The 26230-nt window shown below is 33.5% G+C and overlaps 2 protein-coding genes across 6 annotated transcripts in view; one reads left to right on the top strand and one right to left on the bottom strand.

Annotated features, from left to right (window-relative positions):
• LOC147080047 (peptide transporter family 1) overlaps positions 1–11854 on the top strand; it is a 72807-nt gene extending 60953 nt beyond the window's left edge. For all 5 annotated transcript variants that reach the window (XM_085947802.1, XM_085947818.1, XM_085947809.1 and 2 more), the window contains 5 exons: positions 2864–2986; positions 6939–7264; positions 8196–8421; positions 9982–10218; positions 11313–11854. In XM_085947802.1, coding sequence (XP_085803928.1) covers positions 2864–2986; positions 6939–7264; positions 8196–8421; positions 9982–10218; positions 11313–11501 — 1101 coding nt within the window. In that variant the 3' untranslated portion in view covers positions 11502–11854. The remainder of the gene's footprint in view (positions 1–2863; positions 2987–6938; positions 7265–8195; positions 8422–9981; positions 10219–11312) is intronic.
• A 5884-nt stretch (positions 11855–17738) lies between these two features.
• Positions 17739–25971, bottom strand: LOC147080046 (OCIA domain-containing protein 1-like). The gene is made up of 6 exons (XM_085947840.1): positions 25779–25971; positions 24475–24601; positions 23574–23748; positions 20741–20901; positions 18901–19015; positions 17739–17882 (listed from the first exon to the last, which is right to left on the bottom strand). The coding sequence occupies exons 1-6, from the start codon at positions 25869–25871 to the stop codon at positions 17798–17800; spliced, it is 756 nt and encodes a 251-aa protein (XP_085803966.1). The 5' UTR covers positions 25872–25971; the 3' UTR covers positions 17739–17797.
• Between the last annotated feature and the right edge of the window lie 259 nt (positions 25972–26230).

Genomic DNA, 26230 nt, shown 5'->3' with positions numbered 1-26230 from the left:
CGATTGCGATGAAACCTTCGTCAGTTGTTGTGGTAACACCCGCAAAGGTTTCTGAATAAGTACAACCATCTTTTTCTTCTTCTTCATCATTCTATCTACTTTTATTTGTATGGTCCCTATACCATGCATCCGATTGCGATGAACCTTTCATTAGTGGTTGTGCCAACACCTGCAAAGGTATCTGAATTAGTACAACCATCTTCTTCTTCTTCTTCATTATATCTTCTTTTATTCGTATGGTTCCTACACTATTCATCCGATTACGATGAAACCTTCATCAGTTGTTGTGGTAACACCCGCAAAGGTTTCTGAATTCAACCCATCTTCCTCTTTTATTTTATATTCTTCTATTCGTATGCATTTCTATTCCATTCATCCGATTGCAATAAAACTTTCGTCAATAATTGTGCCTAAACCTGCAAAGGTTTCTGAATTAGAATAACCATCTCCTTCTTCTTCTATTTGCAATGAAACTTTGGTGAGTTGTCGTGCGCATGCCCACGAAGATTTCTGAATTAGAAAATCATCGTCTTCTTCTATTCGTATGCGTTCCTATAAAATTCATCCGATTGCGATGAAACTTTTGTCAGTTGTTGTGTGCACACCTGCGAAGGTTTCTAAATTAGTATTATATAAAATACAAGGTTTATTTTTTTTTTGTTCCATACAATTTTGATTTTTTTTACTACATATTAATAACATTAATAACGTTTGCATATTTTGGATTCGATTTTAATTTAGTGGTCTTTTGTTTGACCTTTACTCCTATTAGAATTATTTTCATATTGCCATATTGTATAACACAGATATTTTAATATTAAAAAAATAATTACCTCTTATTATTTTATTCCGTGAAGAGTATAGGCTATATCTTATATATAAAAATGAATGTCTGTCTGTCTGTATGCCTGTTTGTCTGTCTGTCTTTCTGTCTGTCCCGTATGCGTTCCTATACCATTCATCCGATTGCGATGAAATTTTGGTAAGTCGTTGTATGCACAACCGCAAAGGTTTCTGAATTAGAAAAATCATCATCTTCTTCTTCTTCATCATTCTATTTTCTTTTATTCGTATGGTTCCTATACCATTCATCCGATTGCGACAAAACTTTCGTCAGTTATTGTACGCACACCCGCAAAGGTTTCTAAATTAGAAAAACCATCTTCTTCTTCTTCATTATATCTTCTTTTATTTGTATGGTTCCTATACCATTCATCCGATTGCGATGAAACTTTCGTTAGTGGTTGTGCCAACACCCGCAAAGGTTTCTGAATAAGTACAACCATCTTTTTCTTCTTCTTCATCATTCTATCTATTTTTATTTGTATGGTCCCTATACCATGCATCCGATTGCGATGAACCTTTCATTAGTGGTTGTGCCAACACCTGCAAAGGTATCTGAATTAGTACAACCATCTTCTTCTTCTTCTTCATTATATCTTCTTTTATTCGTATGGTTCCTACACTATTCATCCGATTACGATGAAACCTTCATCAGTTGTTGTGGTAACACCCGCAAAGGTTTCTGAATTCAACCCATCTTCCTCTTTTATTTTATATTCTTCTATTCGTATGCATTTCTATTCCATTCATCCGATTGCAATAAAACTTTCGTCAATAATTGTGCCTAAACCTGCAAAGGTTTCTGAATTAGAATAACCATCTCCTTCTTCTTCTATTTGCAATGAAACTTTGGTGAGTTGTCGTGCGCATGCCCACGAAGATTTCTGAATTAGAAAATCATCATCTTCTTCTATTCGTATGCGTTCCTATAAAATTCATCCGATTGCGATGAAACTTTTGTCAGTTGTTGTGTGCACACCTGCAAAGGTTTCTAAATTAGTATTATATAAAATACAAGGTTTATTTTTTTTTTGTTCCATACAATTTTGATTTTTTTTACTACATATTAATAACATTAATAACGTTTGCATATTTTGGATTCGATTTTAATTTAGTGGTCTTTTGTTTGACCTTTACTCCTATTAGAATTATTTTCATATTGCCATATTGTATAACACAGATATTTTAATATTAAAAAAATAATTACCTCTTATTATTTTTTAAATATCTAAGATATATATAACCACGAAGCGACCCTGTGCGAAGCCGGGTACTTCAGCTAGTATTTAATAAAATTGTAGTTCTTTGTACATTAAATAATATGTACAAAATATTAAAAAAATAAATAAGTTACATTCTAATGGATTTAAGTTTTGTACTATTCCATTTACCTAAATGGAATTTACAAAACTTAAATCCATTAGGATTTAAATTCAAATTTCATCAAGTACCTTCGGTCGATAGTATTAATGAAATAAGTTACGTAAAAATGTTATTTCAATGTTGATGGTTTAATGAAATCTAACAAATTTGTCTGACGACACAATGCCTTCTTTTTTTTCATACAGAATTTCTTCGATACAAGCTAATAATTTTTTTATTCTTTGCTTTGTAGCTATAACGCGTTCTTCGTTGGAGTCTATGTTTTCTAAAAATTTTAAGACCTTTTCAATTGAGCCGAGACCTTCTGTCAAGGTTGTAATAATTGTCATGTGCTTTTCTTGTGGAATTGGGTCTGAAGTGTCGGATACTTCAACCGCGTAACTCCGAAGTCGGGGTAGTGTAAGTCGGAGTAAGACAGGAGTGTTATTCAAAATATTTCAAGTAATGTGGTAGGATTCCGTTGCAGCCTGCAGGTTTTCTTACTTTTGTCTCTTTCAAGTGAAGTCTTGTCATTAATATAAAACTGAAAGGTACAAAGCATAATATTATAGGATTCCATCTACAGAAAGACATTTTTATTACAGATTTTTGAAAATATTATACTCATACTACATGTTGCTTTTTATTGTTTTTTAAGGCCATCTATCCTGCATTGAGGTGGTGCAAATTGATATCAAAACCATTGCACAAAATGGTCATCGGAGGTCTTTTGGCGTCAGTTGCTTTCATAATATCAGCAATTGTAGAATTACAACTCGAGGTCAGTATATTCAGAATATATTATCAAATTAAACATTCACAATCTTGTCTTAAGCGTTGGCCTATAGCGTCATGGGTGCTAGGTTCGAATCCTGGGTATGGCAAGTACACATATTATTTATCAATTTGTGTATGAGTGGACTTAATAGGTTGAGCTAGTAGCTGACATCAATTTCTCGTAAAAACAAAATCTGTAAATACAAACCTCCACCCTTTGGAGGCCCATATGATCATTTTAGGATCGGACATGGTCGAAAAAAAAAAGACGCAATATCTGTGCGCGCCTATTGGTATATTTATGGACATTAATGTAATTATCGAGCTAATGGATAATGAATAAATACACACAGTATTCGTAATAGTTTTTTTGGTTATCACTGTGTGTTCTTTCTTCTCCTTTCCTCAACGTTTCGGGCTTGTTGCAGAGGCCACTCTCAAGAACGCTGCTCTAAGTGTATCGAAAAAAGTTCCGTTTAACTTAGAACAAATGTTGCTCAAAGTAAAAAACTGATGATATTGTAGAGGAAGGGTGCCTATTATGAGATACTTTTTTTTGAGACATTCTCAAATCTAAAATAAACGCATTGCATGGTATATATTATTATAAATACATCAAACATACTGTTTACTAATAAATTTGTAGTCATAAGATTTTTCTTTCAGCCAGTTTAGTGAAAAATGTCAAATAAGCTGTTCTCCAAAAAGTGTTCCTAATTTGAGATAGTCACTGTTCCTAATATGAGACTATCTCATATTAGGAACATTATGAAAAAAAACAATAGCTGTAATTGATATGAATAATTGTATATTTGTTTACATTTCACATGGCCTCAATTAATCCATATCCACCTTTTATTCAAATATCATCATAACAAAATACTCAAATAAAAACATCTCCTGCTGTTAAATTACCACAATCTTCGTGACTCCATTTGAAACACCTGCGTCCATTTTTCTACTCTTGTATCTTCCGTAAAATTCCAACTACAGTAAATAAATACACATCGCATCATTTTCTTCATCGTCATCATCAGCACTATCATCTTTTCTCCACTTTCGCTTGACGACGACTCAGATTCCTCCTTCTTCTTTCTTTTAATGTATTTCTAATTTTTCTTTCCCATCGCTTTTTCCTCAGCCGTCTTTTCTTTTTGTATTTTGATTTCGTTCGCTTACTGGGTCTCGATCATCTTTGACATAACGCTTCAGTGTGCCTTTTGGTACTCCGAACTGTTTGGCAGCTTTCAGATATCCCATTTCTTTCTTGCAAACGGCATTCATAGCTTGAAACCTAAACCCGGGGTGCAAGCTTTTCTTTTTTGACGGAGGCATCTATGGACAATATAATATAAAACATACACACATTATAAACGTTGATATGGTTTCAAAGTAAAATGTGTCCCTAATATGAGATATCTCATATTGGGCACACCCAAGTATCTCATTTTAGGCTCATTCAATATTTGACATAATAAAATTAACTATTCTTCTTCTAGAGTCGATAATGATACAGAAGATACTCAAATATAAATTAAACTACCAAACTACGTGTTTAATTAAGAAATAAACATTGTACGATACCTTAGAGATGTTCTACGATCATCAAAAGTAGCATGCGGCAAAATTTCTTGGACGAGTGATCGACGAAAACACACATACATCACCAAAGACAGGCGCTGCACCCTGCGCACCGACAGTCATTTGGAGCTATTGCTCCTCGCTACCGTGTGACACCATAACCATATTTTATTATCGTCCGGTTGCTGAGTTATTGCTATATCTCATATTAGGCACCTATCTCATAATAGGCACCCTTCCTCTACCGTCTCAATTGTGATGACCAGAAATGCCAGATCAGATATTGGATTTTGCTGAAACTGTCAGAAACCATGATATTTTTATCAAACTCGTGCAATTGTTCACTGGTTCGAATCCCAAAGATGTGCCAATTTTATATAATATTTTTCTATGACTATAACAGGCTATCATAAAAAAGAACGTTTGAAGATACCTCCAATCTGTGAATGTCTGTTGGTCCATCTTGCAAGTGGAATATTAACTTTATTATTTTTGGTTCAACCACAAATTTTGGTTTGTTTGGTTTTTCTTTAATAATTATTATCTGATTAGGAATATAAAAACCAAATCTTAGACTATAGATACATCTAGACGCCACCCGTTGCATTGTTAAATGAAGCCGCTTGCCTTGCGTTTGGTTTGTGAGCGAGCAAACGCATTCGTCTACAAATGTTCGAGACCATAGACCATTTCGCTAGTGCTCGCCCAAAGTGCTCGCACTAGACGCTCAGAATTAAAATATAATTTTCTATTTTTTTACGTTATATAGTATTTTTAAGCGGTCAAAATGCAACCATTAGATAAAGATATCTATAATTTAAGTTATTTCAAAAAAACACTAGGTCACTGATATTAAAATATATAATAAAATACAAATAAATTATCACGAACATGTATCAACTTACCTATGAAACGTTATACCATCTTCTTGCTTATCAGTACGGCTACCACATTTTAAGACAACACACAGAACCATCTTTTCTACTTAATTAACTAAAAATATTTACCACTGACTTTATGTTTAACACAAAAATATCAATTTTAGCAACACGAGCTCGCAAGTTATCGACGCTGTGTGAAGCGTTTTGCCCCGATTTGATGGCGATATTTTTGGAAACTAGCTTACACAAATGTAGACCTTTTATCTTACTCTAGCGCGTGTCAAAGAGATCGTAAGGGTGCCGAATACTTTCTCACTCGCACTCATGCATCGTTTTTGTTCAGGCCTTGAACCAAATTATTAATTATCATGCACTTTACGGTTATGTCTATTTTGTATTTTAACTTTGACCTGAAACCATAACAAGAACATTTTTGTGCCTCCAGTAAAAGTTGATTTGTCTGGACTTGTCCTTTTTTCTTTCTACAGTCGATATAAAAAAAATAGACCCCAATCCCCCTCCGTCAATAAATAAATTATTTTAGTTATTATAATGTGTTCGTATATGACATAATAAAGTGCCTAGTTTCAAAAGCCCCTAAAACGATTTTAGGTAGATCTAAGAAAAATGAGAAAAACGATTTTAGGTAGTTTTGAGAAAAATTAGAAAAAATCATATCTATTAAATCTGTGAACTTTGTGTATTTATTTTTTTAATTCGTTACATTCTAAAGAGTATTTTGGCTTTCCATTTTAGGGGTATTTGAAAAGCACACCCAACCATTTTAGCGGGTTTTGAAATTTACTCAAAATTTTGATCATAAGTATTGACGGTTTTTGGCGTTTTTTAAAGTTCAATTTTTGGCCATCATATAGGTAACAAAAATATCTATCTAAATACATATCTAACTCAAAAATTTTCAAAAACCGTTTTAGGGGCTTTTGAAACTAGGCGCTTCATATTATTTAAATATTATACATGTATAATTGTAAAAAATAACTATTATTCTACTAAAACATTTCACAGCCCTCTGCACGGCCGCATGAGTTTGGGAAGCACTAAATGTCATTTAGAATGTTTATATAGCGCCTAGACTCTAGAGTTCCTGATAGAATCAAATACCTTTTCATAATCAATTAAACCCAGGTAGATAGGTAGTCTATATTCTTGACGTCATTATAATATATCTTCCCTGGCATCCTGTATATTATTAGACATTGTGCTGTAGCATTGATTGAATTCAACTCGCTTTCTCTGTTGGTTCTCGTCTAGCACAGTTTCTAGGCGGTTGGAGAATAATTTTGTGAAAGCTTTGTACGGAATATTGGCAACAGACTGATCGCTCGATAATTTTTCAGTTCCTCAGGGTCTCCTTTTTTATTGAGGATCATGATCGAGGCATTTTTCCAGGCCTCGGAGACATTCACTTCAGGCAGTCCATCTGGAGTCCATTAACCTGATGCATTTGAATGAAAATATTTAATCTGATTACAGAAAACGTACCCCATATTGCCCACCACTGGAATGAGTCAAATGAGAATCTACAACACTTTTCAATGTGATATTACAATAAACAACATGTTTACTGAAAAAATCCTCATAAAATCGCTTGATAAGTATGAAAATTTGAACATCGAAGCGAATGGCACTAGGACGTACACATATTCAATCGAGAAAACGGAGTGTAATGGACTCAGTCAAGATTTAACTGGAAAGTGGACTTTGGAGGAAAAGAAAGCGATTTCACTTCTGGTCGGGCTAGATGTGACATCGTTTGTTGACGAGAGTGACAAATCGTCAAAGGGCAATCCTGTTGTTAGGTAAGAATTAAATATATAACCTAAACCTGCCGGTAGATCACATGACACTTAACATTCAAAGAAATGCCCAAAACTTTGTAGATTTAATTTTTCTAGAAAAGTCATAGAAGCCTCCTACTATGGAGAGGCGGGTGGGGTTAGTGAAGCTACAAAAAAAATGCGTAATAGCATTCATAAGTAAATATATAACAAATATCTTGGGATGAATGTTTCAAATAAAATAATGTAATATATACCTATTTCGTTGATTTCACTGAAGTGTAAAGTTAAATATTGCCGTCACTAGGTTAGGTGTACGACGCATATAACAATAATTGTGAGTTTAAAAAGAAAATAGTATTTTTATCTTCCTTTCTACTTTTATCCTGTACGGGCTGCGAATAATTAGAAAATAGATAAATTATTGTAAAATAACGTGAAAGGTTGTGTTATATTATAGCTGGCATACATGAAGCATTACATAAAACGGTTCCATGACAAAACAGAACAACGATGAATATAACTATAACCTTTCAAGAAAAATATAAATTTAATATTGAAATTGTCCTATCTCTATTATGTTGATAGATTTTTAATAGCACAGATTTTCAATACGTCATAATAAATCAAATTATATACCTAATTCCTGCATTCCTAATCGCTAGAAAGCCTCAAATAAACGGTACTTTACCGGCAAGCTTAGGATATCTCATCTTAATCAACATATGTTCAAAATGATTGGGTGACTAGGTACAATGAAATAATGACCTAACCTAACCTAAGTAGATTCCACAAAAATTAATGTTTCATTTTTCCCCTGGCTGTTCTGTTTTGTCCGGTTACCCATAATAGAAATGAGCATCAAATGTAACATATCGTTATGCCGCGGATAATAACTTTTTACTTGAATAAAAAAAATCTAATGTGTTTTGTAATACATATCATTTTTCAGAGTCTTAAGAAACTTCAATGCGGCCTCATCAAATGCATCCGTTCGTTTCAAAAAAATTGATGTTGATAAAGTAGACATAATTATAGATCGAGGTGATCTGACAAGATATGACTTATCTCCAACCAATTATGATATTTTTATTGGTGAGGAAACATTGGCTACAGCAGTAACATTTGAATTGGGCGGTGTCTATGTGATGAATATCGACGAACGGGGGAAAAAACCGGTAAACTTTTAAAATACCTTCTCTGCATCTTAATCAAGCTCAATCAATAAAAAAAGAATGTGTAAAAACCACACGCGACAGAAATGAAACTTTTAAAGTACATATACACATACCAAAGATGTACGGTAAATCGATGCTGTAGGGGGCATCCCTCAATTATCCACATAAGATATTAATAATAAATATTTTTAAGTTTTTGATAAAAACCAATTATTTTGAAAACCATTCCCCATCTCAGAAGTCACTGCACACCACTAATAAATACATATTAGAGACTACCCGGCGAAAGAATGCTATTTTTTTTCAATAATAAATATTATAATCTTTCTAATGAAGAATTCATATTTTCATGTACCACAACTTATAATACCTACATACCAGTGGCGAAGGGTGGAAGTAGGTTGTTCGTCGAACATCCGACATTCGTCTATTCAATTCTAAACTATCCTAAATGCCAATTTTTTGAAATAGGTTTTTTTACATCAATCGATTCTCTATGAAATTTCCAACATTTCTGTATAAACCTAAATGCATAGGATTATATTGAATTTAAGAAATGATTATTTTTAATTATCTTAAGTGACATTATTTGCCAATGTATTGAATTTTTCATAAATTTGAAATTGCAAAAAATTTCCCAAAATTCATTGTAATTTAAAACACAAACAAAAATCGATATTGTAGTATTGTAGCGTAATTAGCCTTTCTGATGTGAGTGAATTGAGTGATGAAGAAAACTATTGAGCCATTTGCAAGGGATATTATTTTGACAAAAATATTACTTAAACCCTGACGGCTAAAATGATTGAACATGGAACATGCTTTGCCTACTGAATCTCTGGATGCAGGTTGTCCAAATTCGAAAGAAAATTTATTTGTCAAAGTAACCGAATCCAAAGGTTTCAAACAGTTTTACTTTTCTGAAAATTACAATAATAAAACTAAAGAAGTAATAATAACAGACGAACAATACGTCACACATAATGTAGGCTACTGAAAGTAAAATGAAAATAATAAAACGTAAGTAATCAGGGCAGGGCGCGGGCGGGCTGCGCGTCTATAGTTATGCTACGTCTATTTTTCGTAACGCTTTTGCGTCGAAGATCATGAGTGAAACATGTTCCATGTTAAAATATTTTTTTAATATTTCGATATTACAGAACTAAAATCAAATTAAGTACAGGTTAGTAATTTCTAAATTTCGCTTTCCTGCACATTTTATGGTTTGGCGTTTAGGAGGGTTTAGAATTGAATAGACGATATAAATTATATAGTGCACAGTCATGTGTTTATGACATAACAAAACAAGTAATTCTATGAATTTCGACATGATATAACTTAATGGAATCGCGTTCGACTGCAGACTTTTGGTCTTTTTGGTTGGTGGTTCAAACTTACCCGGAGACGTTATATTGTTTTTCACTTTTCATATAGGCTGTGACACTTTTTCATTGCACATCCGGATTCACTATTCCGGCGATTTTGCTATACTGCTTCTCATTAAATATCTGGCCTCAATATATTTGTGTGATTTGATAAAATGAATAAATTCTTTTTCAGGCAATGAACATAGTTCTGATTGCACCACCTAACTCTGTCCATATGATGTGGTTATTGCCACAGTACATTGTCATAACAATGGCCGAGGTCATGTTCTCCGTGACCGGTCTGGAATTTGCATTTACGCAAGCGCCATCAAGCATGAAGTCGGTGTTGACAGCTGGATGGCTACTAACCGTAGCATTTGGAAACTTGATTGTAGTTATTGTTGCTGAAGCCAAAGGTTTTGATAGTCAGGTATGGTATATTTTTACTCTAAGTTGTAAAGCCCACCGGAAACAACGTGGTGTGTTTTGTAGAGAATTTTCTCTGGGCACAGCGGTATACATAAAACAAATGGCGGTTAGAGCTCCTGCACTCTCCTCAACACGCCATGCTGCGTCCAGTGGGCTTTACGCCTTATCGTTGTATTGACCTGAACAATTTTTGAGAGAGATGAAGTGGAGAGGTGAATAGACCAGTTGGAGATTACTCGAGTGAATTGAGGAGAGCGTGAAGGACAGGTGTGAAGTTAACCGTGCAAAGTAACACGCGGTGAGGTCTGCTCAGCCCGAGGTGTTCTGATAGTGTTTACCTACCACCATTAAGGCGTCCGGTAGAGTGCCATATCCCATGAACTGTCACTCACTATTTATTGAAATGAATATTTGATAAATTTCAGCGAGTTACTATTGATGTAAGCCGCAATTGGATAATATGCTGACTGTCGCATTACTGCTAATTCGCAGCGTTTCGCTGACAAGGCTTGGGGTTGTCCTCAACCGAACTCGACTGTCCTCACCGACATATGTCACACTTGTAGAATGTGCTGACCCTAGATAAAGTTATTGGAAAAGTTAATTGGACATGCAGTCCTTTTAATCAAATATTTTTCCACATAAGCCGTTCTGAATCATATTAACGAATCGCACTTAAAGTAATTTTTAATCCAATATTGCCGATAACAGTCCTCGCAGATTAGGGGTAGTTATATTATTTATCAGTATTAATAGTTATGGTTTCGCAATATATCTGTTAAGCTCATAATAATAGTATGTACTTCTAAATGTGTATTTGTTATACAGTTTTTTTCATTACCATGAATTCATGTTACATGGGTGCAGATTTTTGTTGGGAATAAATTGACTTAACTTTGTCTCCCAAGGTTCAAAAAATACTAATCCAGTTTGGCATTTATGTCTGTCATATTATGCTCTACCCTCCCTATTCCAATGACCCATTTTACCAAATTACATAATCCCATTATTGGTGACATTCCATTGGGCATTAGGAAAAAAAGGTCGAATTTCTATCCTATGTGCATAGTTGATACAGCATGTTTTTAATTTCAGGCAAGTGAATTTTTCCTGTTTGCTGGGCTGATGTTTGCGGACATTATCATATTCTGGTTGATGACATTGCGGTACAAATATGTGACAGTAGACTCAGATACTAGCAGTGGAAGTGATTTGTCCTTGTCTGATAATCGCAATGAGAAGCAAGGACTGCCAAATCCAACATATGTGGAGAGCGAAGAATAAATACGACGACATCTATAATTCATGTCACATATAATTCTCTCTCATAAATATTATGAAAGTTCACCAAATTAACTGTTTTACAATTCAGGAAAAAAATTCAAAGTCTCGTGGTTATTTTATTCACTATGTAACAATTTTTTCTTGTTGCCTTCAAAATAATGTGATGTTTAATAAAAGAAAATATTTCATAAGATTAAGTGTTCATAAAGTAATTATTATTATATAAATATTATATTATTGTAATATTCATGTATGAATATTATAATTTGTTGTATGTAGTTGTATTTCTTTTAAGTTATTAAAACTGTTTAAAACATTAAATTTAAACATTTGAATCGAAAATGAAAAACCCTAACCTAATGTAAATTAAATGTTTTAGCACAATATAACACATTAATAAAAATATAAATATTGAACGATTGTTTTTATTATTTATTTATTTTTTATTATTATATCATTTTATTAGTGTTTATGAAGCTCCGGGCCCAGATAACACCCGGCCCGTGCTCGGTCCGTCGTAGCATTAGTCATCTTATAATGTATGAATTAAATGAATTATCAAATACGACAAATCAAAAAAATATGTTACGAATACAACTACTAGTAAAACTTTAAATTAAATAATAATTCTTTATTCTAAGTTATTGGTAGGTGTTTCTTTGAGATGGTGGTTTTGAATTGACGATGTTATGCAGATTGCATACATAATATTATTTATTCAGAGATAAAACTTCAAGGCCAATTATCTCAGTTTTGCAAGTGTCAATAATTGATCTCAAACATTTAAATATTTAGTCTTATGTAAATAAGTATCCTCATGTAAAGCATAACTTGGCAGCTGAAAATCTACCGGTAATGAGTGACTCCACCCGACGTGGAATTTTGATACATAAGTGTGACAAGTGTCACAATAAATAAGTTTTGTATACCGAAATAAAGTATTAAATGGGTTTACTTGTTTATAACAAAGCAAAATCATATCAAGATCCAACTATCTAAAACATTACCCATCCGTCAAATAAATTGTATTTGACGTGTTTCATTCCAATAAGCATGGCCAGAATGCAAGGAATACTGTATCGGTGGTGTGTGCAGATACTCAATTAAATCACTGATGAAGCACTCATACAATTTGAATTTTATATCTGTGTGCCAAACAATGTTGCCAATACTATAATTATATTACAATAGTTACTATAATTTTGACGGATTCAAGACGAAAAATGTTCCTATATTTCTTTTTAGAAATACAGTACACTCTCAGTAATCCGCCGCTCGATTATCCGAGAACCACTATAATCCGCCGTTATTTTTACTGGTTGAAAGCACAAAATCAAACTCTATAATTCGCCGGTATTCGATTGTCAAATTCAATAGTCCGCCGCGTACAAGTATACAACGCAGATGAGACAAGTTTATTTTGGAAACTTCTCCTTCGTAAAACGTGCATGTGCCCAAGGACCGCATCACAATTATGCCGTGCTCCAATGCTACTGGGACACACAAACTGAAGTTTTTGGTTATAGGGAAAGCCAGGAATCCTAAGCCATTCAAGAATATCTGCCTCACTGAACAACTGGTTGTGTCAAGTGGTTTACTGTTTAATATTTAGTTAATAAACTTAGTTTATAAATATGTATAATTTAGTAAATACTTGATTTTGATTATTAGTAAAACCGTAATTTGCTAGTGCAAATTTCTCAAAAAAAAAACTATTTTTACGAAATACCTGTTTTAATTTTTACCATATTTTGTATGTTTGCACGATAATCCGCCGCTTTGACTAATTAGACACTTGTCTGGTTTTTGGGGTGGCGGATTACTGAGAGAGTACTGTACTTTATTTTTTACACTTTCCAGGGGTAGCCAACCTTTTGCATACCATGCGCCAATTTTTTTCATAGATGAGTTTAGATGCGCCATACAACTCAAACACCTTTTCTATATTCTTACGATCGTGGTTGAGGTTGGAAAATAGGGATAGGGGTAGGATCTGCTTTGCTTAGAGGAGGAAAAGGAATAACTCAATCACGCAATTAAATTAATTAATTTATGCCAGTTCAAAAAATACACGTTTATTGGAGCACCAATCTATAATAGTCAGAAATGATCTCTTGGACGAGAGGGTGATCGCTGTCGTGGACCCCGCTGATGGTGCTACAGCTGCCGGAGAGTCTCGTTTGGTGAAGATAACTATGGATCACAGTTGTTGGATGTGATGAGAGAGAGAGAGAGAGAGAGAGAGAGCTTTGAGCAGGATGGAGCACTGAGAACTTTTGAGTGTTTGGATTTCGCTAGTCTTTCAATGTTTGGTGTTAAATTTGTTACTGAGAACAGCAGAGAATTCTTCAAATTTGAACCAGTTATTCATGACCTTGCTTTGCCTTTAATCAATTTTATGGATGAAACTGCTTGTTCACATCTGTATGTCGATGCAAAGCGACATATATTACTTTTTGCAAATTTTCTTAGCTCTGAGAAATGTTTACAGGGTAATGAATGCCAGAAATGAATTATGTCGGAAGCATTTTGATCTGGAAAAAGCTTATCAAATTTCATTTTCAATAATGAATTTGTTTTTAAATCAATCAGTTCCATTTCTATATTACTAGGCATCTGCATTACATTTTGTTCACTAAGTGAAAATGGGTTTATAAAGCATTTTTTTCAGTTATGGCGCCTACTTCAATAGAATAAGTAGGCACAAAGATGCAATGCGCCACTTGTAATCATCCAATGCGCCACAGTTTGGCCACCGCTGCTTTATACTATAATCAACATAGAAAAAGATGGCAACACTGGTGCAAAAGGAATAATATAATATACTTCTGATTGTCAAATCCATGTAATCCAATCATGTCATTGCAAAGGCAGACAACATCTTGCTGAATACATCATAAAGTTGATTAGAGAAACGATGACTTTGAATTGTTGCTAGTAAACACAAACTGTTTAGTAAAGACGAATGAAAATATCTCTTTTGATCACATTGTCAAAAAGTCGATTTGACCAAATTTGAAAATTGCATCTTGATATGTTTATTATAAAGAGCACTAACTAAAAACTATTGCAATTTTAAGAATACATACTTTAATAGAAAAGAAATTGGCATGTCTTATTTTCTATCATATAACCTATTTCAGTATCAATGTACATAATTCATGGAGTGGGGTCACTGCTAAAAGTTGGTAAGTCTCGAAATCGTGTTATGGAGTAATTCATTCTAATAGTCGATTATATTTTTTTTTTAATTACCATAAACTGTCAAGTAAGCAACTAGGTCTCTTGAAAGGACAAAATTTATTAGATATTAACATCATTTTACACTATCCAACGATTATAATCAACAAATGCAATTCAAATTTATTGTATATGTTATGCACACTATATTGTCAGCGATATCAATGTAACATAAATGGGCCACATTATCAGTAAGGCTCAATAGTTTGGGCAGAAAACAGGAAAGAGAGGGAGGGTCGCCGAGCGAGACAAGGTGGTGCAACAAGCGCGATATAAACAAACAACATAGTGGCTATAGATACTAACAACATTAGCTCAGCCTACTTCCTGCACTAGGGAAGAAATCGGATCTGTACACCGCAACACATTGATCGCAGGTGGGTCATCGGTGACCGGCAAGGAAAACGATTATCACAATGGTGTGAAACAGAAACATTTCAAAATATTATAATTTACATAACGCATTTTTATTACACTTTTGCTTGGAAGTGTTTTCTGCTAAGTCCAAGTGAACGCATGAATATCAGTTGAATATAATAATATATACAACGCAGTGGCGAAGGGTGAATTTTTGAAAGAGGTAGGCTGTCGAGAAAGCACACTTGTCAGGTATACTTACAGGAAATAAGAAGATAATCCGATATCACTACTGGTGAATAGGTACACTTTAATGACAACGACACACTAAATCGATGACATTTCAAAAGCTCACTAACGATATTAAATTGAGCGATGAGTTTGGACTATGTATTTTCCTAAACATTCATAAATGTAACATACATAATTTCATCCGTAAAACTAGACATTTTAAAATACTCTTCTGAATAAATTATGTTAGTCTATGATTAAACTAACTGATAAGTAGGCTTAAGTGCCGGGAGGTTTTATATGGCGGCAAGTGAGAGGCCGTGAATTTTTTAACAAAAATAAACCCAAGTATTTTTTTTTTTTAATATATTGAAAGATTATCATAAACACTTACTAATCATATGCTAAATGTCTCATTATTGGACCAGTATTCTTCCAAATTTTAAATTATTCAAAACAAACGCCTAAGACTGGCATTCTGTCTTCAAAGACAAGCGAATAAGTTCAGGTTTTTTGTATTGCTGGCATTGTCCGCCCAGCCATATCCGCGAACTAGTTCGCTTTGGCACAGAACAGCCTAGTATGGAGTCTTCGTCACTGATATAATGCATTGGTGGCGATTGGAGTGTAATGTCAACATACACCGCTCCATTTGGAGTTAATATGCGTCGTGGAATATGCATTTTTACACAAACACTGATATTCAATTTTAAATTGTATGGAAAATAAACAGTTTGAAAAATGCTATAGCGATAGCAATAGGAAGGAGATAGAAACATTGGACCAATAAGACAACAACAATTTCGCAATCATTAAGCCTAGTACAGACCTACATACACTTTCTGTAAACAAATTATACAATTGTCGTTTACTCCATAATAGCAAACGCACATGCATAAATATTGGTTTGAAACTCAACACATGTCCTCAACTGCAAACATTGCCATCAAATTAGTTGGTACATTGTAAAAATTTGCACACTTTAACCAAAAAAACATTTCATGAGACCTGTAGCGGCATCTATGTAAAAATATGTACTTAATCAACATTTTGCACATATAGTTTGGATTTTCATCACGAGATGACATTATTATTGAAATTATTTATCAATTCAATTAGTAAAACAGAAATCTGTTAACAAAAGAAAAATTTTACTTATATGTAGACTAATAGGCCCCCATACACGGCCAGTTTGATTAACAGGTTGAACATGCCAATTAACACGTAATGGCGGCCATACAGTTATCTTTGGTAGATATATCTGCTGCTCCCATAGACAAAAAGTTTTCGACCGCCAGATGTCAGCCAGGTTCAAATTGCCGGCGACCCCCCACTCCCGTGTTTTTGTAAAACTGTTGGAATTTCGACTCGCCAAAAGCTTTTGGGTGACATAAGTTGTTTGTAAGTAGTTAAGTCAAGTTGAGTAGAATAATAGACCGCGCGATACGGCTGCGGCTGGTGTTGCTTTTTATAAAATACAAATTCATTTATTATTAATAATGTAATAATATGTACACGGAGATCGCAAATATATTTTATTTATTTTTACGAGGGTAAAACAAAGTCATAATTATTTATGTAAACATATTATTTTATACAATATAATATAAATGTTAAAATTTTAGATAGCATTATAAATATTAGGTTATTGTGAAAATATAGAATAATAACTCAGTATTCAAGTTTTATTTATTTTATGTAGTGAATATTAAAAATTATTAATTGAAGACGTTCACAACATAAATTAATATACCTTATCGTGAATCATAATGTCGGTAAATCTAAATAAAATTTAAGTATATATATATTTAATACTAACATGACCGCGCGGCTTAAGCTATACGACTATAACGCATGGATCCCAGGTTCGAATCCTGGGCCTAGCAAGTACACATATTGTTTTTCAATTTGTGTCTGTCAGGGTATGGACCTAATAGGTTGAGCAAGTGGCTGACATCCATTTCTCGTAAAAAACAAACTGGCCGTGTATGGGTACCTAATGATGGGGTCAAAAGGTCCTTAATAATATGTTGTGTTCATTTTGTGTACATTTAAAATTTCAATGCCAACACAATATCATAATATAACCATCACTAAAAATAAAGTAACATTTGCGCAAATATATCCACACCTGCTTGCATTTACACACGTTTTCCATCCGCAGCGAATTCAAAATAAAACATTAAAAATGTCAATATTCAATAATGATTGTAAAATACAATGTTCATTTGTTAGCAGGCAGATAGATGTATAAAGGTTTGCACTCGGATTTAGATTTTGAAATGTTGGATTTATAACATATGCTAATTTGCACGTTATTGAGATAGATTTTAATAGATAGAGAATTTGAATACTCTTTGATATATATAAATGTAAAGATAACTTACAACTATTGATTGAAAAACCACATAATTCTTGCAGGGTTTAATGATAAGTAAATAACAAAAATTTGGTAAATGGCACTAAATTCAATCCATGGTGTCTCCGTATTTGTTCTTAGCCTCAGGTTGAGGTGGTCTAGGTCTCATTATTGGTGGAATGGGCTCTTCTAGCCTAGAAAAAAATAGTAGAACCAATTAGTACTTTCTTGGTATGTAGTATAGCACAACAAAGTAAAGATGTCGTTTCATCTGTAGCAACATTATGAAAAGGCACTTTTACTCAAGCATACGCAGAAATATGCCATTCGGTATTTTGTTACTGTTTCCATACAATCACTCCACTGTGAAATTCACCTACCTGGCGCACGCCAGCTTTGCTGCATATACGTTTTGTTACATTTTTCTGAAATTATACTAAAGTAAACGATACACTGAGTGATACACTAACGATGGCTGCGCGGCTTATGCGTCGGCCTATAGCGTCGTGGGTACCAGGTTCAAATCCTGGGTCTGGCAAGTACACATATTGTTTATCAATTTGTGTATGAGTCAGAGTATGGACCTAATAGGTTGAGCAACTGGCTGACATCCATTTCTCGTAAAAACAAAATCTGTTAATACAAACCTCAACTCTGCGGAGACCCACATGATCTTATTAGGATCGGACATGGTCGGGAAATGTTTAAAATATCTCAAGTCATCTTGCATTGCAGATTCACTTATAGCAAGCTTCAAACTTAGTGAGATCTATTTTCCAGGGATAAATTAGTGCTACAAACCTCAGAGATGTTTATTATACAATGAACCATTGTTATTTAGATTAACAATCATGTAAATCCTACTTCTCCCTCTATTATAGTAGTTAAAACTCTATGGTTAAAGCAGAGAGTTCAAAAATGATAGAATTTTTCTAGTACAGTAGGCGCTCGGTAATCCGGCGTTCATCAATCTGGCATGTCCAATAGTCCGGCATTTTGCAACTCAGCTTTCCTACTCTATAATGCGGCAGGTTTCACATTAAACTGCCGGATTGCATAGCGGAGAGCTGTTCGCTCGGTGCCCAACCTTGACCTTTATCATTTCCTATAAAAATTCAATAATCCGGCATTTCCGACAATCCGGCATAGGTGAAAAAATATGGGTGCCGGATTACCGAGCGCCTAATGTATATTGTTAACTTAGAATCTTACTTATATGGCTGAGAACGTGCTGTAGTATGTTCATTCCTATTTTTTTCACGGAGAGTATCGTAAGATATTCCTGGAGTCCTTGGAGGTAGTGCGGAACCATCTATCGTCAAAGATGCTGAAATATATGAGTATGCTTTAATATCATAACAATAAGTTGCAACGTTTGTTTAACAGACATCAAGGTAAAGAAGAAAAATGTGTACCATGATAAACATAATACATAATGCACTAAAGAGATGTATTGTATGTTATTAATTCATTTCTCCTACCATTTCGTATTAGATGAATGTTTCATAATACATAATAATAGTTAATCCATACTCACAGTTGAAAAGGAAAAATGACTGGAGTCCAGGAATATACAAAGATGTCCCTGGACTATCTTACCGGACTCTCGGGGGAGACAATAACAGACTTCTGGTTTTGAAGTGAATTAACATTTAAATAGTAAACAAATAAATCATATTGATGTTATATATTGACATGTTTTAAAAATCCGTGCATTTTTATTAAATATATCTGATATTTAAAAATCTATTTTTAATAATAATATAATTACTTCAATGTTGATATTTTTTTAAATGTATTTCAATATGATAGAGGCAACAAAAACTTTCCTATCATGTAAGCAAGTGTAAGCGAGATGTAAAATAATATTGTTTTCATTTTAAAATCCAGTTCAATAATAATCGTCATAGTTAATACTTTGAAGGAAAACACAAAAAATCTTGTACACACTTGCCCCAACAAATAGCAAAAAATTGTTGGAAACAAAAACGGCAGTTTGAATTCCCTTAAAATGTTGTCAAGTTAATCATATTTCTTTCTTCGAACGATCACCATCTCTGTAAATTCACTGAAGAATCACAATGATGAAGAGTGCCAACTACAATGTATTAGTAATTTGAATTATTATTAATTATTCATGCTAATTTTAATTAATTTTAACAATTTCTACGTGTGCGTGTGTTAAAATTACTTGTGACATAACATCCATAGATAATATTTTGAACAGAACCCAACCTGCAGACCATAGATAATAGACAACATTCTTATAGAAAATACATAGTGCCAACCGCTAAAAACAAAAAAACGTAATTTTGACATGACAGTCGAAAAGTGTAGGCATGTAGAAAATGGTATAAACGTTCATTGAATCATGAAGGTGTCGATGCAGTGCAGTTAAACGTGAGGTGACCTCATTATTGTTCTGGTGATTTCAGCAGATTTTGCTAACTGACAATGTTCATTTAAAGGTTCAAAATGTGCTACGGGATGGGAGTATCAGTCTGATAATATTTTTAACACCAAGAAAAACGATATTTCACACTTTTTTCCCATAACAGCAGCTTGCTGTGACGTCACGTGACAATAGGCGACATGCACCTCAATTTGATAAGAACTTTATGGTCAGTCAATTGGCAAGAATGGAATTTGATTTAAAAAATAAAAATAAAAATATGAAAAATAAGTGTTTGGAGCCATAAAAAATATTAAAAATGTAAATAAAATGAAGTGCCTTCTTTAAAACAAACCAACAATTGACATTCAAAATAATCTGTGACAAGTTATGAAACAGAATCAGTACTATAAATATAGTACTAGTATTCAATCAACTTGAAGCTAAAAATTTGACTGTAAGGAACATTCGAGTGATAAGGACACCTGATGAATCAACTGATAGCAGATTTTACATCTCTCTAAGCTTCTAAAATTATTTTAAATCAATCTCATTGCCTTTTAACACTAAACTCGATACAGTATGATTTATTCTGGTTGTCAATTTATTTAAAAAAAAAAAAAAAAGAAAAAAGGGAGGAAATGAAAAAGTAAACAATACCATCAGGAACAGGCCTGTACGTGTCATCTAGATTGGAGTTAGAGAAATTGGGTCGATCAGTGTCTAAGTCAAGTGACGAACTCGGCCCTGCATCGGAGTAAACGTCAGGGGATGATGCTCCGAACATAGATATTGGGTTTCCAAATCCAGGAGAAACGGGCCTACATTTAAACAAAGAAAATCAATTATTTATTTTAATAAAGTGTATTTTTTTATCTACAATATCCTGAAATGAGAAATGTAGTTATAATATTATTATTAATTCATTTTGAGGCAATGAAAAGTGCACATTAATTGTGAGATGTAAAAGTATCCTTTTATAAAATTTCGCATAAGCAGGGTAGGGCGATATATTGACTGAGAGGCAGTAAACGGTTAAGTATAGAACGTTGCCAACTGTCATTCACAGAAATATGCCAAATAGGGTAAGAAAATAAGTCAGATGGCAGAAAAACATGCTAGATTTTCTGAAACGTCAGTGTCTAGAAACTGGATTTCAAAAAAAATATCTCGTAATTATTTACCTTTTTTTTAACAAAACGAACATCGAAAAATAACTTCGGATTAAGCAACTAATAAAATAAAATTCAAAATTAATGCACGTAAGAAATTTAGTCCATCATTTTGTATGTCACATTAGGCCCCCATAGACGGACAGTTCTCGTAGCAGTTTGAACATGGCACAGACAATAACTGTTCAATAACTGTACGTTAGTGGACACACCACAGATCAGTTTAACTACCCCATTTAAATCTGTCGAACTGTCAACAGACGTGCCCATATACGTACAGTTATTGTCCGTGGCAGAGCAAGTGTCAAAAACTATGGAGGTTATGTTCGCGGAGATAATACACAGGGGTATTGTTTAAATTAGTTTTAGGTAGGGTATACTTGAACGATGATACACGAATAATTTAACTTTGAATTTATTATGGTTATAATTGTTTTTATTAGAAACAAATTGACATAAATACACACCTATGACGTTGGTAAAATGAATCATGATTTCGCTAGTGGATTGTGTATTTTATCGATTCACCGAAACAATATTATACACATTCGTGTAAATATAAAATATAATCTTTTCTTTTGAATAAATTATTCCCTTTAATGGACAGTATTAATTAAGTAAGAAAACGGTAATATTTATAAAGGTATTGATTTTATATACAATAAGCCACAAAATTATATTTACATCAATCATCAGTATAATAATTAATTACTATGATATTATTAAAATATATACTTAGATTTTATTTAGATTTAGCGACATTGTCATTCACAATTAGGTATATTAATTTATGTTGTGAACGTCTTAAATTAATAATTTGTAATATTCACTACATACAATAAATAAAATTAGTCTATATTTTCACAATAACTTAATATTTATAATGCTCTCTAAAATTTTAACATTTATATTATATTGTATAAAATAATATGTTTACATAAATAACTATTACTTTGTTTTACTCTCGTAAAAATAAATAAAATATAATATTTGCGATCTCCGCGTACATAATATTATTATATTTTTAATAATAAATGAATTTGTATTTTATAACAAGCAACACCAGCCGTAGTTGTATCGTGCGGTATATTCTACTTTACGTTACCGCCATCTAATGTCAGTCGAGAACTTTCGGCTAGTTGAAATTCCAACAGTTTTACAAAAACACGGGAGTGGGGGGTCGCTGGCAGTTTGAACATGGCACATATCTGAAAGGTCGAAAAGTGTCCGTCTATGGGCGCCGCAGATTATCTACCAAAGATAACTGTATAGTTATTAACTGGCATGTTCAACCTGTTACGAGAACTGTCCGTCTGTGGCCGGCAATTCATAATAATATAAAGTACAAAAGGCCAGTATGTTGATTTTTATGCAAATCTGGTACTTATAACATTTTGGCTTTATTATGAGAAGTTTTAAGCTGTTTGAGGTATTGAAAAACGTCATACGTCAGATGCAATATTTGCTAGCTAGCTGCTTATTCAAAAATGTATACTATACAATAAGTTAGTTGTAATTGTTACAATAAGTCCTATGTTTTAACAGCACCTCTCTTGGCTGTGCTAAATTTTAGAGCTAGATAGATAGTTTTGACTGTTTAGATGACAAACTTATTGTAACAATTATAATACTTCAATACAAACATAATATGATAAACTACCATCGTTAACCACCGATAGCGGCCGATAGTATAGAATAGAAGCGCTGATACATAACTAGGCCACAAGTTTTTATTATTCAGCATTATAGGAGCGGCGCGAGCAACTCAAATGTATAACCGTGTGTGAAATGTTCGTAGACAGTGTCTTTTTTTTGGGCATTTCACACACAGTTATACGTTTGAGTTTCACGCGCCGCTGCCCGCGCGTTCACTCTGGTCAAGCAAGAAGAGTATGAGCTGTTATCTCTTCACCCTATGACCCCCCCGTGTCACAATTGCTTACCACTCGTAATAGAATCGAGCCCTTTACCTCCTCTCTACCCCTGGTTGATGTCATCAATCTCACCTTCACATTGAATGTCAAATAAAGACTAGGTAAATGACAATATTGAGTACATTGTGTTGCTAGTATTTTTGAATAAAGTTTTAATTTCATGTGTTCGATATAAACCCCATTGCGTGAAGTTAGAATGAAGTCTGTGTTAATCTTCAATTTCTACTTATTAAATCTCTCCATTACAGGATATTTGTCATAGAAATAGAAGACACACTGTTATAGACATGGAAATATTAATTAAATGAGTATTTTAGGTGAATAGCTTATATTTAAATTTCTATATCTGATAGTAAAGTTATGTATTCAAAATGAATTATAAATTACCCAATCTCTCCATCTCTTCGCTGCCGTAGAATCTGTCCAATTGTGCTATTTGGAAGTTCCATCAATTTCTCCGCGCACCTTTTCTGATACGACACCTTTCCCATGAAATAGCCAACGCACAATGCTGCCATTACTTTTGGGGCAGGGCCAAATCGACTATTTCGTTTCAAATATCCTGTAAGTGTTATCAATAAAGATCATTATATACAAAAAGAGAACAGAAAGAACATATTAACGTACTAACTCACTTCATAGCAGTGCAGACTAGTGTATAGCATTGATTCTAAAATAATAATTTACTAAATTCTAGCATTGGGTCTCATATGACGCAGTAAAAAAGTCACTTATTCATTAATACATTTCTGCATATTATAGTTTATCATAAAATTATCAATACAATTCTATTATTACTATCAGCGCATCTATTCTATACAAAACACTGCTATCGGCAGCTATCGAGGGTAGTTTTTCATATTTTTGTATCAAGTATTAGTACTTATTGTAACAATTACAATAAGTTAGTTGTAATTTTTACAAAAATTGCTATGTTTTAACGGCACCTCTCTTGGCTGTGCTAAATTTTAGAGCGAGATAGACAGTTTTGACTGTTTAGACGGCTAACTTATTGTAACAATTATAATACTTCAATATAAACATATGATAAACTACCCTCGTTATCCGCTGATAGTGGCCGATAGTAGTCTCGTGTGTAGAATAGATACGCAGGAGAGCAATTAATTAGCTTTGGCAATGTTCTGGTTTCCCCCAATAATTCAACCTCTATGGCCACCTTTCCACACAGTGTGAAGGTGTCTAATCAGAAGGCACCTCGCATGTACATAGTACAATAAAACAAAAGGTACATGAATCTGGTAATTTGCTGAAAAAATATGCTTTTTACCTGACTGAACACCAAGATATGTCCCGAAGCCCATCATTGATGCCAGCGGCAGAGAACGTTGATAGAAACTTTCACTGTTGCACTCATTGAGGACACGTTTTTCTTCTGGGGAAAATTTTAAAGGTGGCTGAAAACGATGGAATTATTTTTATAGACAAAACAATTATCAAATGAAAATTGATGAATTTATTTTAAACAAATTTCAAAATTAAGGTAACATTGCCGTATGAACACACGTTTATCATTGCGAAAATTGTTTCAGCAAGTTTATTACAGGGGCTATCTTTTTCTGTTGTTGCAGATGCTTTTTGGAAGTATTTATTAAGTATTATGTAAAAAAAAATATGATTTTACCGAGGCTTTGTAAAAACGTATGAGATCATGGTGAAATTGCTTTGTTAAGGTGATTCATCAGTGAAACGCCAAATAATTTTCTACCATAGGCGCGACGAAATTTTGCACTCGCTCCCATTCTGAGAGAGCATGTAGAGCTGGAAGGACGTCATTTTGCTTCGTGATGGCGACGGCCGTAATAATTCCTAAATCGTGTAAAGATGACTTAAAACTTTACCCATTTACTTTAAAAAGAAAACATGTCAATGAATATATTATTATTGTCACTGATAAAACAATAAACAGAACATTAAATGGACACATGTTGGATTTATAAGACAAATAATATTTGGTTTGACATGCCTCATTTGCACCCGCGACCCGCAAACCGCGCATCGCCTAGCGACGATCTTTTTAGACCGTGTCTCAACTAATGCATGGCCTTAATTATTATAGTGCGAAGCATTGTTTTTTTCCAATCTTTCTCATTTTTATTGATTTATGTGAAAAAATAAAATGAATCGGCAACTTACACATGGGTATAAATCAAACTTCATTCAAACTCAGTTTATTTCTAATGTAGTTATTTGTTATTAAAAGTATTTTTTCTGTTATATTTTCGTTTTTATTTTATTTTCCATAAAATTGATAAAAAAATCAATCCCGAAAGTCAATCCCAGGCTTCATAGGTATCGAAAATAGCTCGGGATCCCGGGATTGGAATCCATAGTCCAGAATCACTGCTATCATTCATCATTCCTTAAACTTGGAATATTTTCGTGAACATTATTATCACAAATGCAGACCTCAACAAATAAGATGCAACCTCGCCTTTTCGACAGGCAAGTAAATTTTAAAGTAATTTTAATTAAAATTGAGAAGGTTTTGTAACATAATTAATAAACAATATATGTGTCGAATGTTTACCGAACTAAATCAAACAAAATTTGTGTATGACTTTATTTACTCACTTGAAGCACTCTTCGATTGGGTGGTGGTTGATTTCCTAGGCCTCTATCCATCGGTATTCCTTGATTTGGTAAATCAGTACTCGTTGGATTCATTTTGAATTTTTAAAATACTATTTTGTACACAAGATTACGTAAAATTTATTTCCTGATAATGACAGAAACCGGTTGACAGGTAGATTATGTTGTTGCCTGCATAGATAATAAACGAAGTGTTGCCATTTTTTTCACCGAATTTTCGGTAAAAATTAGAGTACACGTTGTCACAGCGCCATCTTTAAATGAAGCCTGAGCATTATCTTTTTGCACAAGCAACGAGTGGTCCACTGTTCAGCTGTCCAAATCAGATCCCAGATTGCTTGACATATTGATTCGCCATTTCTCGTTTCAAATTGAATTATAAAAAATTCTCAAATCAAATATATTAACCATCAGTGTTATTTTGTTTATAAATA

This window comes from Rhyacophila brunnea, unplaced genomic scaffold, assembly GCF_057557595.1.
Source record: "Rhyacophila brunnea isolate RB1 unplaced genomic scaffold, BYU_Rbru_1.0 scaffold_1, whole genome shotgun sequence".
NCBI lineage: Eukaryota > Metazoa > Arthropoda > Insecta > Trichoptera > Rhyacophilidae > Rhyacophila > Rhyacophila brunnea.
The sequence above is the reverse complement of the archived record's forward strand: the minus strand, read 5'-3'. Positions and strand labels throughout refer to the sequence as shown.

Coding starts and splice junctions, on each gene's coding strand:
- LOC147080046 (XM_085947840.1), bottom strand. CDS start 25,871: ATGAATCCAACGAGTACTGATTTACCAAATCAAGGAATACCGATGGAT. Junction 20,902..23,573: donor CGAAGAGATGGAGAGATTGG/GTAATTTATAAT, acceptor GTTTAAATGTAG/GCCCGTTTCTCCTGGATTTG. Junction 19,016..20,740: donor GTACAGGCCTGTTCCTGATG/GTATTGTTTACT, acceptor CATATATTTCAG/CATCTTTGACGATAGATGGT.